This window comes from Dreissena polymorpha, chromosome 1, assembly GCF_020536995.1.
Source record: "Dreissena polymorpha isolate Duluth1 chromosome 1, UMN_Dpol_1.0, whole genome shotgun sequence".
Classification (NCBI taxonomy): Eukaryota; Metazoa; Mollusca; class Bivalvia; order Myida; family Dreissenidae; genus Dreissena; species Dreissena polymorpha.
In genome coordinates this window covers 208,595,569-208,613,100 of record NC_068355.1, presented here as the reverse complement: position 1 = coordinate 208,613,100, position 17,532 = coordinate 208,595,569, and the positions used below count along the sequence as shown (strand labels likewise).

Here is a 17,532-nt window from a genome sequence, read left to right as displayed (position 1 = left end):
ATTAAACGCTAAATTATATCTAGCACACTGACTGTTATTATGAATTGTGGACGAAACAACTTGTTTTTCGCTATATGTTCGAAAAATTGCTGATGTACATTACTTTTTAGATTGTTTAACCATATGAAACCTTTATTCGAAACGATTGCGAGCTCAATGCTATAGTCGACTGCAATAATTGGTGCACGTAGTTTGAGTTTCGAATTAAAATGCATGTCTTCGATACAGTTCACCAGCCTATTCACTGCGAGCTCAATACTTATTAACAGCGTGTGATGTCATTTCATTGCACACGTGGCACAGACTATTGCCTTCAATGCAGGAACAATACTTATCAACAGCGCGTGTTGTCATGTCATTTCACACGAGACACAAACTACTGCCTTTAATGCGAGTACAATACTAATAAAGAGCGCTTGATGTAATGCCATTGTACACGAGGCACAGACTATTGCCTTCAATGCGAGCATAATACTTATCAACAGCGCGTGATGTAATGCCATTGTACACGCGGCACAGACTATTGCCTTCAATGCGAGCACAATACTTATCAACAGCGCGTGATGTAGTGCCATTGTACACGCGGCACAGACTATTGCCTTCAATGCGAGCATAATACTTATCAACAGCGCTTGATGTAATGCCATTGTACACGAGGCACAGACTATTGCCTTCAATGCGAGCACAATACTTATCAACAGCGCGTGATGTAGTGCCATTGTACACGCGGCACAGACTATTGCCTTCAATGCGAGCATAATACTTATCAACAGCGCGTGATGTAATGCCATTGTACACGCGGCACAGACTATTGCCTTCAATGTGAGCACAATACTTATCAACAGCGCGTGATGTAGTGCCATTGTACACGCGGCACAGACTATTGCCTTCAATGCGAGCATAATACTTATCAACAGCGCGTGATGTAATGCAATTGTACACGAGGCACAGACTATTGCCTTCAATGCGAGCACAATACTTATCAACAGCGCGTGATGTAATGTCATTGTACACGCGGCACAGACTATTGCCTTCAATGCGAGTACAATACTTATCAACAGCGCGTGATGTAGTGCCATTGTACACGAGGCTAGGACTATTGCCTTCAATGCGAGCATAATACTTATCAACAGCGCGTGATGTAATGTCATTGTACACGAGGCACAGACTATTGCCTTCAATGCGAGTACAATACTTATCAACAGCGCGTGATGTAGTGCCATTGTACACGAGGCACAGACTATTGCCTTCAATGCGAGCACAATACTTAAAAACAGGTGGGCGCGCCGTACTGAAATGTCCGATTGATACATTTTTCTTTTTTTAATTGGTCAATTGTTTATTCTGGGCCGATCTTTCGTTATTCCAGAATTTGAATAAATAATAAAACAACTGTCGAGGATGTGTTGAACTATTCCAAAGTAGAAATGCAAGCGTTTTTACGCGCAAATAATGTTAAAATTAGTGGAAGCAAGTTGACACTTGCCCAACGGGTAGTAGATACGATCGGATCGCGGTGTTACATTGTGTCGGATTATACACCACAATCGTCATCTTCTGGTGTTGAAACTCCCGAAATAGCTGAGCTCCGAGCAGGATGGACTGGGACTTCATGTCATTTCCCTACAGTGAAGCTTAGCGACATCGAGAGCTACTTACTGCACAGTAGCCACCGCACAGAAGATGCCGAAAAAATGCAGTGCTACAGACAATACATCAGGGGTCTCAATTTTTATAAAGAAGGATTTATCCACGAAATTATGATAAATTCCATAAGCGACAGCAGCAAGCACTGCTACATTCACTCTAAATGTTATCCTTCAATGCAGCAAGGTGTCTATGAGCAATGGATTTTAATGACCAAGGAGAGACCCTTTGAAGTTGTGAAGGCATACTGCACATGCCCTGCAGGGTAATTATATAATTATTCAGGACGTTTATACTTGAAACATTGTTTTGATTTTCTTCAGTAGGGAAACCGGATATATTGTTAACATATACATTTGCTCGTATAAACATGTATGTCATACATTCTCTGAGTGCAGACAAAGGAGTCATGATGATTGATTACTGTATTATAAATATTTAGCCACTTACCAGGCAATAAAAGAAAATAACAATTAAAATAAAATTTCACACATTTTTTTATTCAAGTCATTGTCAACTCGTACACTTTTCATTTAAATCATTTTTCATGTAAATAACATTATTTCTATTTAACAAAATTTGCATCTGAATGTATTTGAGAATAATGTTTGCATAATAACAACTATATAATTACAATGTGCCATAACCCAAAAATTAAGTTTGCCACAAATCCTTATTTAAAGAAGAGTCAATTACATAAATGAGTCGTGTTCTGAGGAAACTGGGCATATTGAATGCATGTGCGAAAAGTGTCGTCCCAGATTAGCCTGTGCAGTCCGAACAGGCTAATCCGGGACGACACTTCCTGCCAAAAGCCGTAACTGGATTTTTGCTAAGAGGAGACATCATTTAAAAGAAAAATTCAATATAAGCGAAAAATGTTGTTCCTGATTAGCCTGAGCACAAGCATTATGCCCAGTTTTCTCAGAACACAACTCATATTTGATCAAATTACACCTTAAGTTTGTTTATAAGTAAAATCCGTGTTATCTGATATTGCCTTCTACAAGAATATTACATATTTACTTATTCAATTATATTATTTCTTGTACTGGAATGGGTGAAACTATAGGCAGAAGGATACTTGTATTTACCATTTTTGCATGTGGACAACCAGTGATTACAAAACATGCTACATATCTATTACTTACGAATGCAAATGTAGGGCAGAGGTGACTGAAATATTTTCTGGAATGAGCTGTAATATGGTACGCTCCTTTCTCTCATGTTTTGGAAGAACTCTGCGCTGCGGTAAATTCTCAGTCGGAACTTTTTTACAATTGACAGAGTTAGGTCCGATGCCGTCTGCAAAGTGGTCCGAACATACCCGTGTGTACAACGTTGGGAACCAATTCTTCGGTTTCCGGTCTTTTCTCCCCCTGGACGTTTCTCCCCTGGTCTTTTCTCATGCCAAACCCTAGACTTTTCTCCTCCCAACATTTTGTGTATTATCTCTATATTTAGGTAGGAGAAAATGAAGTATGTGATTGAAGAACCATTAATGAAGGAGCAATTTAGTATACCAATAAATGTTGGTGTTGTTATTGCGTTATCAGTGAGTAGTGTTATTTTTACTTGAATTTTGTTGTAAGTCTAAAATACTATGAAAGAAATAGTAATATAGCGACATATTTTGCAAACTTGTTTACCATCATGACCCCAACCTATAAACAAGAGCAGAACACTGTATCAAGCATTTTGACATAGTTATGGCCCCTTTTACACTTAGATAATTGAACATTTTGCTTGAATTGCCATAACTTCTTCATTTATGATCACACTTTATTATTACTTTGACAATACAACACTTACCTGAATTCCACAATGGATTCCACCCAAACAATACCCCACGCCTCTACCTAGAATCCCTCCCCAAAACCTCCCCCCCTCCAATTTTTTTAAACATCTAATAAATTACCACACCCTACATTATACCTCCCTTCCCTTTCGCCCCTTCCCCCCCCCCAACCTCCCCCCCCAACATTTTTTTGTAAACATCATCTTATACATTATCACACCCACATTATACCCCCCTCTCTCCCCACTTCCCCCACTCACCCCCCCCCATTTGTTTCCTTTTCTTATTATGCCCCCCCCCCCCCCAAAAAAAAAAATTGAGGGGAGCATATTTTCGCCGCTTCGTCTGTCCGTCCGTGTGTCCGTCTGTGCATATTTTTTGTTCGGGCTATTTCTCAGCAACTAATGACCCAAATTCAATGAAACTTTATGGGAAGCTTTGCTACCAAAAGGAGATGTGCATATTATCAGCGGGTTCTGGTCTGATGATTTTATTACAGAGTAATGGCCCTTTGGAATTTTCCATTAACTGTACATATAGTGCATATCTTGTCCGGGCGATTTCTCAGCAACTGATAACCAAAATGCATTGAAACTTTATGAAAAGCTTCACTAAAAAGAGGAGATGTGCATATTATCAGCGGGTTCTGGTCGGATGCTTTTTTACAGAGTTATGGCCCTTTGAAATTTTCTATTTACTGTACATATAGTGCAATTCTTGTCCGGGCTATTTCTCAGCAACTAATGACCGGAATACAATGAAACTTTATGGGAAGCTTTACTACCAAGAGGAGATGTGCATATTATCAGCGGGTTCTGGTCAGATGATTTTTCACAGAGTTATGGCCCTTTGAAATTTTCGATAAACTGTACATATAGTGCGATTCTTGTCCGGGCTAGTTCTCAGCAACTACTGACTGGAATACAATGAAGCTTTTTGGTAAGCTTAACTACCTTTAGGAGATGCGCATGTTATTTGTGGGTTCTGGTTAGATGATTTATTCAGAGAGTTATGACCCTTTGGAATTTTTATGTTGCTAAACCATCAATTGTATTATTTTGTCCAAAGTTATGCCCCTCAAGATGTGTCCTTTTATATGAATATATAGTGCAATATTATGTCAAAAAACCTTTGCATTACCCGTCCCCAACGGTTTCTTGTTTTTTGAAAGATCGTCTAATAAATGACCACACTCCACATTATACCCCCTCTCAAGCCCCCCACCCCCCAAAAAATTATTTTGTTTCCTTTTTTTAATTTTTGAAAGATCGTCTAATAAATTATTGAATATGAACAATTTTCCCATGATGGCTTGCGTAATACAGTCAAGCACTCGAATGGTCAAGCGCAATGTCCTCTGACAGCTCTTGTTCAATTCACAAATTTACCCTATTTAATTGGATTAAAAACAACAAACAGGTTCCACAACCCTGCACAGGTTTACTCAAACAGAAATAAGGTGTTAATTGTGTATTCAAAATGGGTCTGGTATACACATTAGAATAATCTTGTTTGCATTTGTGTTCCCTAATCAGACTGCTTGATAGATCATGTTAGTTAAAGACTTCCTAAACAAAATAACCATTTGATAACAAATCAAGATTAGACTTCAAACAAACAAGTATAAATTTATCTGGGGGGGACGTCTGCACTAAAACTGAAATGGGGGGGGGGGGGGGAAACGCCTTGTAGGAAACGTCTGGAAACCGTCCCAGAATGGGAATCGAATACTGGTTGCTGGTGTGACTGTACCAAATTGGCCTTTATTATCAGGCGATCAATTACTTGTAAATGAAAATCTACGGTGGAAATTTGTTCGCATTATAATTATAATTAATATTTAATATTTTAACTATGTTGTATTGTTTGATTGTATGCTGATCATCATACCCATAGCGGGGGATGCATTGGGTGCAATCACACCCAGAATTTTTTGATCAGTCACTTATATAAAAATGCTCTAAAATTTCAGTCTCTAAAGACAGATAAAACGTCACTAAAATACAGGATTGTATGTATCATTTTAAAAATTGTTAAGGGGGGTGGACCTCCACCCCCCCCCCTGATTGCAAGATGTGGCAGCCTCTACCACACCTACCCCCTTAACCACTTTGTTGCTCAATTAACTATCGTTAATTAGACAATTCACACACCCTTTTCAAAACCCTGGCTATGGGCCTAATCATAATGAATTTGACGCTTTAACGATTGTCCGTGTCTAAAATCGCGGATCTTTTGCAAAAACAGTTAGCAAAAAGGGAAACGCGGTATATTTCGTAATGAAATACAATAATAAGTATACTTTAATTAATAACGTCAATAAACACACATGGTAAGATAAACGGTTTAATGAAACACTAATTTTACGTTCCACGAAAACTATTATATTCGTCTTAATCGAATACTAGGTTAAGAGAAACAAAGTTTTTTATAACCGACCAATGAGGTAAAATTATGCAACTTCCAATTTAAAGAGTGCTTTATAGTGTTTATCAACATTCTTCTAATGCAATTAATAAAATAATGTTTATATTTTATGTTCAATGATTTGTTGCATGCTTATTCCGCGCTTTATATGAATTTGCAGTCATTAAAGCATCCGACATGATTTCATATCGGAATGATGCTTTTGCAAAATGACGTTAAACGATATGAGGTCGATGTTTATCGACCTCATATTTGTAGGAGTAGTACTCCCAATACACTAGTCGGCAAAAATGAACGATTCATGTCAAAGCGCGAGCGGGATACGCAACCCTAACTGCATATGACGAAATTTTGTTAACAGCTATACTTAACCGACGTTAACATCTAACCAGTCACACCAAAACAAAAAAATGCGTAATCCTTAAATAAAAATATATTTTTAAGTTAAACGTTTATTGAGTAAGAAAAAAAAACAATATAACACTGACATTTAAACAAACCAAGATTTCAATACATATGCTGGGAGTACTATCTCCAGGAAGTGAGAATCTCAAACATACAAAATAATAAAAAAAAACCTAGCTGCTTCAGACTTAAATGAAAATACTCCCATCGACTTTCTCAGTAAAGGAATCGGTTCTTGTTTAGATCCCACCTTAAATGGATTAAAAACCGAACTGAAAATAAAGTTCATATCGACTTAATAATTGCAAAGTTATAAACTTAAAAGTAATGTAACCGATTATTTAAGCATACATATGTTCATTAAGGGCGGGCGGGGTTCTGACCCTTTCGTTTTCCTGTTCCATAACTTATACCTGTAAAAAAACACCCTCGAATGGCGACTCGATAGATTTGCAAATCATATATACCCCAGAACGAAAATCTCGTGCGCTTTAGCGGCAAATCTTAAACTCAAAACCCGTGCATTACTCGCGCTAAACCATCAACATAATCTCTCTTCTTAATAACATGTATAACACATACTATACCGTATTTATCAAACCGAGAATAATGTCATTTAAATGCAAACGGTGAGAAATTAATTACTTTTGGCGAGTTAATTGTGAAAAAAACTTTTACAATGTTACGCAGTAGCATGTTAATTTCAGTACATGTTTATTTCATCATGTCCCTTTATAGAACTGATTTACACCATTTTTCTACAGCAACGGGATACTATTCGCTGCCATTGTAGACAGCTAGAGCGTTCACCATTCAATATACATGCAGGCCATGTTTAACCCTTTTATAAATAAGAGCGCGACATTGGTGCTGTCGTCTGTCAATTTCCTTGCCAGGAAAACGTGCGTGTTGCAAAAGATCATGTGCTGTAACTTAATAAAAACTTGCAAATCAGTATATGTTATCATGCAAAATTACACAGGAACTAATGCAAACAATGGGAAAGTATTGACCCATTTAAAAAAATTAAAATTAAAAAATACATCAGATTACGATTCATGCCTTGCAGAAGATGTATTTTTAAAGTGCGAGACTGCGTTGTTTGACAATTACTTTGGACACATATTGGTGAGGCTGGGCAGGGGGGGGGGGGGGTGGGGGCGGGGCGTATATTAATTACCCGATACGGTAAATACATTGAAATTAATTACATATAAACTGAAAATTAATAAAATGTAATTGTAGTTTAAAAATAATCAATTTTTAATGTAATGTGGTTTACTTGATAATTGTATACAATGCTCGTTGATACCAATGTATTTATGAGAATAATTATTTTGTACATTCTGTGTTAGTCACAAACACAAAGAGACTGGTGCAGGTTTCTCTACTGAATATCTGCTGACTTTCTTCCTTTAAATTAAGATAAACTTCGAAAAATTTCAGGCCGTAGTACACTTTTTATTGAACAGTTCATATCTGCCTTTGTCATTTACTGATATTGTAATTATGGTAATTAATCAATTTGAAATGAATATAAAAAACTAAAGGTTGAGCACAAAATTATTTTTTGATAATTTAACTGTCCCGGAGATATTAGCTATATTCCTAAACTGATTTATTTCTTAATTACGTTATCCAAATAAAATATATAATTTTTTGATTGAACTGTTAACATAAAACACATATACTTATTCGTATTATTAGAACGACAATACACATTTTGAATTCAAATCTGCGATAGAGGCGCAAACGCATTGTCTTCAAGGGGGATGTCACCATGTTTGATTTAGCGTTTACTGGTATGCCTATGACAACACATGCCGGCACATGTGTAGATAAGATTATAACGATAAGATGCGTCATCTTTATCACTTGACCGAAATATCGGTTGCCGCAATGACACGAATCTTTGTAACGGCAAATATTACGTATAGTCAAAATTTTACCTTGTTAAAAGCACACACCGTTTCGTTTTCGATTCTTCCGTGTTAATACAAAGAATTTATTTGTTGAGTGTACAAATGACGTGTATTTTAGGCTATGAAAAACATTGTATTATACGTCTGTATTTGTTATTCAGAGTTTATTAACAGGTCGTCGCTGAGTCTTCACGACTCATAATGTGCCCTTTCAGGTGAAATATTACAGTTTGAGCCACAAAAAGTCAAATTGACCTCGGCTGCCCGGGTATACGCTAAAGAAATAATTTTAATCAAAATAGACCAGTGCGCGATGGCCAACGAGACATTAATGTGCACTGGTATACAATTAATAAATTGTATTAGACATAAAACCGACCGAATTTAATCCTCATCTAAATGTAGCTGTCTACGCCCCGCCTGCTCGTTTACGGTAGTGATGAACTCGGCCTTTTCATCCGTAATCCCCGCTGACATCGACTGCGCATGCGTAGAGATTAATTAATCCATTGAAGAGATTAATTCATGATTTGCGCTGAATTGCGATGAATTCATCTCTTGAAGTGATGAAGTCATCCCTCGCGATGAATTCATCTCTTAAAAGGTTTAATTCATCGCAATTTATCCCTAAAAACCGCTGAAAAAGTTTGAATACAGATGAATTCGGATGAAACGAGGTGAATACGGATAAATCCCTTCAAATCGGCTGAATGTGGATTATTTTTTAGGGATTATAAAGATGTTTCTCCCGGAACAAAATCCCTAACCCCACTGTATGGTATTTACATGATATAACAATATGAAGCCAGCACATACACTGTGTGAGACTCTGAATACTCTGAGTGCGTTTAAAGAAAAGCATTCTTCCACAAGGCATTACCGTGTGTCTCGATTGATGCCTGGTTTCTCTGTTGGATTTTTTATAACCAGACAATATATATTGGCAATATGTTTACGGTTGTACGGATACAATGTCTGGACATATTCTCTGACATACTTAGATAAATATATTTCATCGATGCTTTTCAAACATCGACGATAACTATATATCCGGAGTTACAAATAGAGCTTAGGCATGTTAAAATTTACGTGGATGTTTAGAGCGTAGAAAATACGTACGGTTTATATCCAAAACTATAATTATTATTAGTGTACGTATTTATTCCCACGTTGTCAAACAAGTAATATGTAACGTCACATGTTTTTCTTTATTGGGAAGTATGATTAATTAACAGAGGCATGTGTTTCGTGAAAGAATCATATTTGAAATTTTCAACTACAATCATGTATGAAAACATCAGTCAACACTTATAAACTTAAATACTTTGCATATCTAATGAGCACTGAAACTGAGCAAGTTTCAAGTTCTTCAGGATAGGGTATGACTTCGGTTGACTTGAGTACATCTGTCATGACAATACTGAGACACTTCACTTTTTTTTTTCAATAAATGTTCGTGAGATCACATTGTTTTCTATGTTTCCAACAATCCGTAATGTGTAAACACAGTTTAAGTTCCGAAGTAAACTGCATTACCTCGATACACTAGTATCAATGCGAGTACAATACATATCAACAACACGTGATTGAAGACACGCCATCAATCCAACAAATAGCATCACATTTGAAATGCATGGAATTTTGTGAGAATTTTTAGAATTTCACGGATTCAACATTTACTTTTAGAAAAATTAGGTGGTATAAATCTAAAAATACTTCAGTACTAACCTTGGTGAACTTACACGTAAAAGCAAATACTGGTCGAAATAACTTCAAAAATGTATGTGCGAATGTTTGACGTATTAAAACAAATGTTAACATTATCGTATTCGTGTAATCGAAGGATTCTTTACATATTCAGGGTTAAGTTAGAACATGTCATTTGCTTATTCGGCTTGAATTATGAATAAGAATATGTGTCCTTTTCCTGTAATCAGTGCAGAAAAAAAAGATTATTAATGAATAAATATATTAAGTAGAAAGGTACTAAAATAAATAATTATCTTTCAAAACAACATGAGTATCAAAGTTATATTGAACAAACTGTTTAGCTTATATATAACGGTCTATGTTAAACATATTATTTAAAATATAAAACTTCGTTCAAATTTTCTCCAATACAGAATTTGACCGGTTCATTATTGTATTCAGCCGCGCAAAGTGACGAGATATATACTTGCATAGGAATATGTTGGAATGTACATTGTATAGGTAATCTACACGTTTATTTGTGTTCAGAGTTATGTGGCACAGTTTTGTCAATGTGAAATGATTTTGTACTATTATTGCTTATTCGGTCAAAGGATGAAATAAGTAACCAGTTCCTTTTTTCATGTCGAAATGTGGTCGTGAAAAAAGGAACTGTGTAACTACATTAAACCCGAAGTATGCTGGAAATCATTTTGGTATTTATTCGAAGAACAGGAACGGGAGTATTACTAAAACAATTATGTTCGAAACAAAATATACAACAAGATTGTATACCATACCGTAATTACACTATGTTTTCGGACACTTAAACAAAATTAATTTGTTTCGTGTCCGAAAACTTAAAAACAAAAAATATTCACAAAATACAGGTGTCCGAAAACTTAGAGTCGAAAATTGAAGTGTCAGAAAATAGCGTCAATTGTATCAAAGACTACCGGTAATAGCACGCGCTTGTAAAATACCATGCCGTTTAGCATAAATTACAGTTATATATGTATGCACTGCATTTTTATTAATTTAAAATGCTTATTTTATTTGACAGAAAGTAACTACAAGGTTGTACTTCGACCAACATGTGATGTACCGATACTCGCTAGTATTAACGCAATTAAAAAACAACTATGAATTATTTGTTTGTTCATTTCCGATAGTTGTTGTCTAACACCTTCCAATGTTCGTAAAACTTGCAAAAGGCTGCATCAAACTTTGAAGCGTTTAGTATTTGTCACAGTTATTTTACTGAGAAAGGGTAGTGCCATTGCGGTAGATAATTGAACTGTTAATTGTCACTACCCCTGATAATTGGCATAACGCTTATGCTATCGGGCAAAACCATTGTTTAATACCGGTTTACAAGGTAATTTAACCAATAACGCAAATGTAATGGTCCGTTGCCCTCAGGCTTGCACGCGCCATGTTTTATGATGTTAATCTGGTTGTAAAACCCCATGATCGAAGTATCGTGAGATATTGAAAACAAAACCGAAATTTGGTAAAATAGCGCTGCAAAATATACTGTCCGAAAACTTAGAAACATTATTTATGGACGAAATACTCGTGTGTTCGAAAATGGAGAGTCACGAAAAAAAAATTTGTTAAAAAAGGGGTGTTCGAAAACTAAGAGTTACCAAAAACATAGAGTAACTACGGTAATGTGTATAGTTGTTTGTTACAGATTTGTACTCATGAATTAAATATATGTTAGACTATATTGTATCATATTTTGGTCTGCACAGGGAATGAGGAACTGTTTCCGTTTCCTTTATTTAAACGGAGGAAATGCTCTAAGCCGTTTCATTATACTTATGTGATTTTAAGTATTTTGGTATTTTGGTATATATAAAAAAACGTCTACAATGTTTTTGTGTTATTCTTCATATATGTTTAATGATAAATTTAAGCATACCGTTCTTATTCGTTATAAGGTGGGAACAGTTATTAAAATGTCTCACTTTGTTGTGGTATGGTTTAGGCAATATTAATAACATGCTAAAATATTGTTCATTGTTTCGCAAAGGATAGTACAAATTAGATGTTTTATTTTATAAATACGTGTACTTCTATCATATGTTTTATTTCAGAGTGAAAATAGCAAATGAAAGTAAACAAATACAGGTTCCTTGAAAATGTGTATACACGACTTTAATTGATTCTTGATATAAAGGACTTTCACAATACAGCACATCATGGAACCACTTTGGTCTTATCACTTCGTGTTGTTGTCTAATAAACATTTAGTGATCCCAAATTATTTGTGGAGGGAGATTATAAGGGTAGCTTGATCGCTATATCAAATACTAAATTACAATGTTTGTTGCTATTTTCTATTCAAATATAATTATCAGTGCGTACATTATATATATTATACGTATTTATATGAATGTGTATGTTAATATTTTTATATCGACCGTTCATTAATAACACTTGCACGAGAACCCATAATGGATGACATTTTAAATTGCATTCAAACATTAATTTATATATTTTATGATCGCATTTACAAATTAAAATGGTTGATTGTCTGGATTCGGGAAAGTAACGGAATGATTAGTTAATTGGTTGAAATGTATCACTTTAAAACGTGTGGATTTACTTCGATGCAACATATTAAACAAATAAAGATTGCTTTATTGAGTAGATATTTCATCGACAATTTAAGACACAACCACCTTTTGTTTTCAATTAATAATCGGATATACCATTGTTTTCTATGGTTACAGCAATCTGATCAGTGTTAAAAGTAGCCCTTCAGCCTGATCACGGTTATCAACACTGTAACTTTATCAAAGGCTTTTGTTTATCAGCTACTTTCATTATCTTAGTTTTACTTGGCATTATCACATTGATCATTATCCGCATCCTTATCTCGCTCAGCTTGGGAGCATATTGATCAGCATAGTGATCATTGTTATATTGCACAGCATGAATACAACTATTACAACAATAATCGCCATTATCTGTATCAGCTTCAGTACTATTATCGCCAATGCATCCTGATCGTCATTTTTTTATGAAGAGTACTATAGCTATTTTGAATATGCAAAGAACAGCAACATGATTTAGTGCAGTGCTTAAATCTTAACAGTTTATGCATTGATGTACTGATATATTCAATACGCATGCTTTTATTTTCTACAGCGATAACCGCAGTCATATATACATATTAAACCGTTTGCACCACATTTAAAAAAAAAGTTAAAAATAGTTTAAATGGTTCAACGTATGTTAATACACTTGTTTAAGTTACCGATTATTTATGGTTACATAAAGTACAATAATTCTAAAGATCCGAATGTGTTTTATGCAAATAAACTAAACTAAATGGAAACACACACACACTCATCCGAAGTTACTTAAATAAATGAAGTAAAGTCACATGTACATATTTTGTTTTACAAAATACATTTCCTTTATTTATAAACATATCCCATCTAAAAAGATCAATACACAATGGCAGTACTTTCACATAGCGAACATCAGGCAGGTATACTTGTTATTAAGCAGGGGCTCGTTGAAGATAATTCTAATGTCTTACCACTTACAGTATTTATGTTTTGTTTGTATTATCAGTAAACTTCATAAGTTTTCGTATTATTCAAATCAACACCGGAAACATTTCAAATTGTGTGCCTGTATTGTTTGAATGTTAAGTCACATGGCGATGTTTGGTTTTACTTCAGGTGGCTGGGATACAACAGATTAGGCAATATTCCTCGGGCAGCGTTACGAGGCTTGACTCAACTAAAAGAACTGTAGGTTTAACTAGACGCATGATTTGTATTTAAATACATACCGCTCAGCTGGCTATGTATATATGTGCAAGTCCAATGTATGCTTGAACGAATGATATACCTGTATTTATTGTTGTTCCTTTGTTATATGATTGCTTTTTTCTGGTAAGAATGTTTTTTATCCATGAAACTATGACATCATGCGATGTTTCTACATGTCATATTTGAATAAAGATACCTGTTAGTCTTCCCTATATAAAGGCATACAAATGCATTTTAAACAATGCATAGCTTATATAAAATAACTTGATTAAGTGTTTCTTATTAGTTTAGGTATCGCTTTAGTTAACGTTGTTTTTGTTTAAGGCGTTTATCGGGAAACGGTATCGAATCCATTGACGCCGGTGTATTTGAAGGATCTCCACACCTAACCACACTGTAAGCGTTTTTAGACTGGAAATTAAGTACACATTACTAATAATAAGTTTATTGAACAAGGTATTCAGAAGCCAAAAAGCCCAAGTTGACATAGTAAGCATTCAGTGTTTGGAAAAATAGTTTATGATATAAAAAAGCAATAATATATTTCATTAAAACAATACATTAATGAATAATTGAATACCAGTTTCTTATATTAACAGCTATCGATGACATATATGCAATAAGATATATGTGATATTTTCAGATTTTAATGCAGCTTATATATTGCAACCATATAATAAATATATAACTACGTACATATGTGAGGTCTTCATGCGAAATCATATAGTAATCCTGTGTATTAACCACAATAACCAACTTTCGTTAATATGTTATAGTACATGTTGAGAGTTATATGACAATAATACAATTGCTTTCGTACATTAAGTTATCCTACAGTTAGCTGTATTACAATTCATGTCAATAATAGCTCATGCATGGAACACTAGCATTAGCATAAGGCTCTGGTCAAATTAAAAGATGTAATAAAACTGATAATATAACACTACACGGTGTCGGTAAATAAACAAACACACAACATGGTCAAAACGTCATGTAATACGCCATCAAAAAAAAAAAATACAAATACATCAGTTCTGAGTCTAATAGTTGAATCCAATTTAATGTATGTAATAATACAACCATAATGTCGTAGAAGTATTTAGGAACAGGCACGATCCTATAGCAATGTCTTTACTGAAAAGATAATTGATACACAATTGATAAAAACAACAACAATTAAAATTGTTTAAATTAAAAGCGACCTTTCTACACTTACATATGTCAACTTGGAACATATGTATTTATATCCCTTACTAAAATGAGTTGAATATGTGACAGCATCGTTTGTTTAGCAACGTTTTATTTTCAGTTGTTACTAAATAAATAAACGTGTGAATGTAAGATCGGTGTCAGTAATAATATGGTATATACTGAGATATTAATGCTGGAAACATTCTATACTCTAAGACAAAGTGAAATTCATCTTCTACTTTATTAAACACATTGCACATTGTTTCGTTTATAGGTACGGGAGACGGTTTTGTCGATATCCCACTTTCTAAATACAATCTATTTGAAGATCATCTTAATTTATAAAAACGTGTACGATTTTTTAAATTGTGCACATATCTATATAAGGTTGATATTTTAAAGTGGTGATTAGTTTGTGTTGCACAATCTCTTATTCCAATTTTGAATGCCATTGGCATTCGATCTTTGTCTAAGATTTCTGATAAACGCCTTATCATTTCCAAGATCTTGAAAGAGCCATTACGCGTAAAACCCTAAGTTACAAAGCAAGTCTGGTTATTGCAAACATTAACCAGCATTAAATAAAATGTTTAAGTACATTTGTTGTCTGATGTTCTCATCAATGTAATCCAAAATTTAATAATGCTAATATATCTGGCAGAATGATAATTAAGACGACAAAGTGTGCCTCATACAAAGTCGTCCGCAGAGGATTTGTTTAAAAAATAGTATATGAGCACGCCCAGCGGACATACCATTAACACACACCAAACTTCACAGCCATAATTCAAAATTGGAGTTATAAGTCTATAAAAGAGATTTAATTTGTGGCTCATATAAATATCAGTAAATTTACAGTAATATTTATTCATTTTTAAAATGGCGTTTAATGAATGTCCTGAAAGCGTAGTATGTGCTTCCGAAAAGAAACATCCAGAAGTAAATTCGAGTCCGATATTTATCAGTTTACCGCTTTAATAAAATGTTTAGACATTGTTCGCCAGCCTTTTTGAAAATCATAATTGTAGTTATATCGTATTAAAATAAATTTTGAAGCAAAATTAATCTTCTTTATAATTCATCTGCCGTGCTGCCGAAAACAATCATATCATAAGCAAACAGAAACATTTTAAAATCAATTACGTCAATACCTTATATTTCTTTAGTATACAACGCTGACTAATATAAATACATGGAAACTAAAATGAAGACAGACATTCACCCGGCCTCACTCCATGCTTTCACTTAACTTACAGGATTTGAATTTGGACTTTATTGCGGTATGCGTCGACCTTATTGTATCCACTATGTTACCTCGAATACCTAATTGTATCAATTTATACCATGAATTATCCCGGAAAACATAGTCCATGTAATTCAAAAATAGCATCCACTGTTCTCCGGTGAGGCCTGAATCCCACCTGTTCCTCTATATATACATACTAATTGTTTGTTCAAACAGACAATATATTATTTATTTTTTTGGTAAATATTTTAAGAGAGTGCTTAACAATGTAATACCTCGCTAATTATTGACTTTGTTAGCACTGCCTTTTCCGTGTCAAGGATTCACGAGACCATCAGACCATGGTGTTGGAAAATACCCTTACGTAAATAGTTTATTAAATAGATCATGCAAATACGGCGTGATTTTAATAGTACCGCGTATAAAAAAGTAATTTAAAAATAAATCAGGGCCTGTGCTCTTGCTTCTGTTTATTTTGGTTATCGCTTTGTTAATTTCCTGAAGTGATATATGGGTATTTAATTCATTAAACATAATATTGAACTCCTTTCGTTTATACCTTTCTACAAAGTGTACAACATCTAAAACGGGAGTAAAAACAAGCTATCCGGGGTATTAACAATTTTGAAGTAATTCGCAAACTCTCTCATGGTTATATGTGATATTCGTAATACAACAGACTGTTTAACAATTTTCGAATACAATTTTGCATTTTTAAACAGTTCATCTAACAATTCTTTTGGTATGAATATTATCATATTTTAGTTTAGCTTGCCTTATACCATTTTTACATTTAGTTCTACTGTTAGTTAATAACGACAGATACTCATCTGTTTCATTCTTCCTAAATACATGTACATGCCGTTCTGTTTTCTGTGAACTCAATTTGTAGTTTGTGTTTTTAGTTTGCGTTTGAATAAAGGTGAAGCAACTTTGTAAATAATATCACTAAATTGTGAAATACACTAATGTATATCATGTGCGGAACTTCAATTTCTAATAGCATTTCGCCATGCATAAAGTTGATAACGTAGGCAGATGACAATACTCCTATGTAACTTTCCTTAGTTTTACCATTCCAAACATATATATGTGTCTGAATCTAATCAACTTTGACACATTTATTACTATTATCAGGCTGGTTTAAGACAATGAAAAGTCTACCAAAGAATTATCAGTTTAAATATTTGGATCATGCACTCACAATTGACTTATATATATACAAATACAAATACTGTTTAGATAATCAACAACGCTTGATCCAGCGATACCAGCATTTGTACATGTATATGTACTAGGCATATCTTTATCTAGTCGACAATTAAGAATAGGCAAACCAGTGTTTTTACACAAATCAGGAAGAATTAAACATGTATTGATAAGCCGCCTTCATCTTGCGAGTAGCGCGGAATG

The 17,532-nt window shown here is 34.4% G+C and overlaps 1 protein-coding gene across 1 annotated transcript in view; it reads left to right on the top strand.

Annotated features, from left to right (window-relative positions):
• Nucleotides 1-1,382: 1,382 nt before the first annotated feature.
• LOC127866104 (uncharacterized) overlaps nt 1,383-17,532 on the top strand; it is a gene marked incomplete at its 5' end in the record, with an annotated part of 53,247 nt that continues 37,097 nt past the window's right edge. Inside the window, 2 exons of the mRNA XM_052406515.1 lie at nt 1,383-1,912; nt 13,590-13,661. Coding sequence (XP_052262475.1) covers nt 1,383-1,912; nt 13,590-13,661 — 602 coding nt within the window. The remainder of the gene's footprint in view (nt 1,913-13,589; nt 13,662-17,532) is intronic.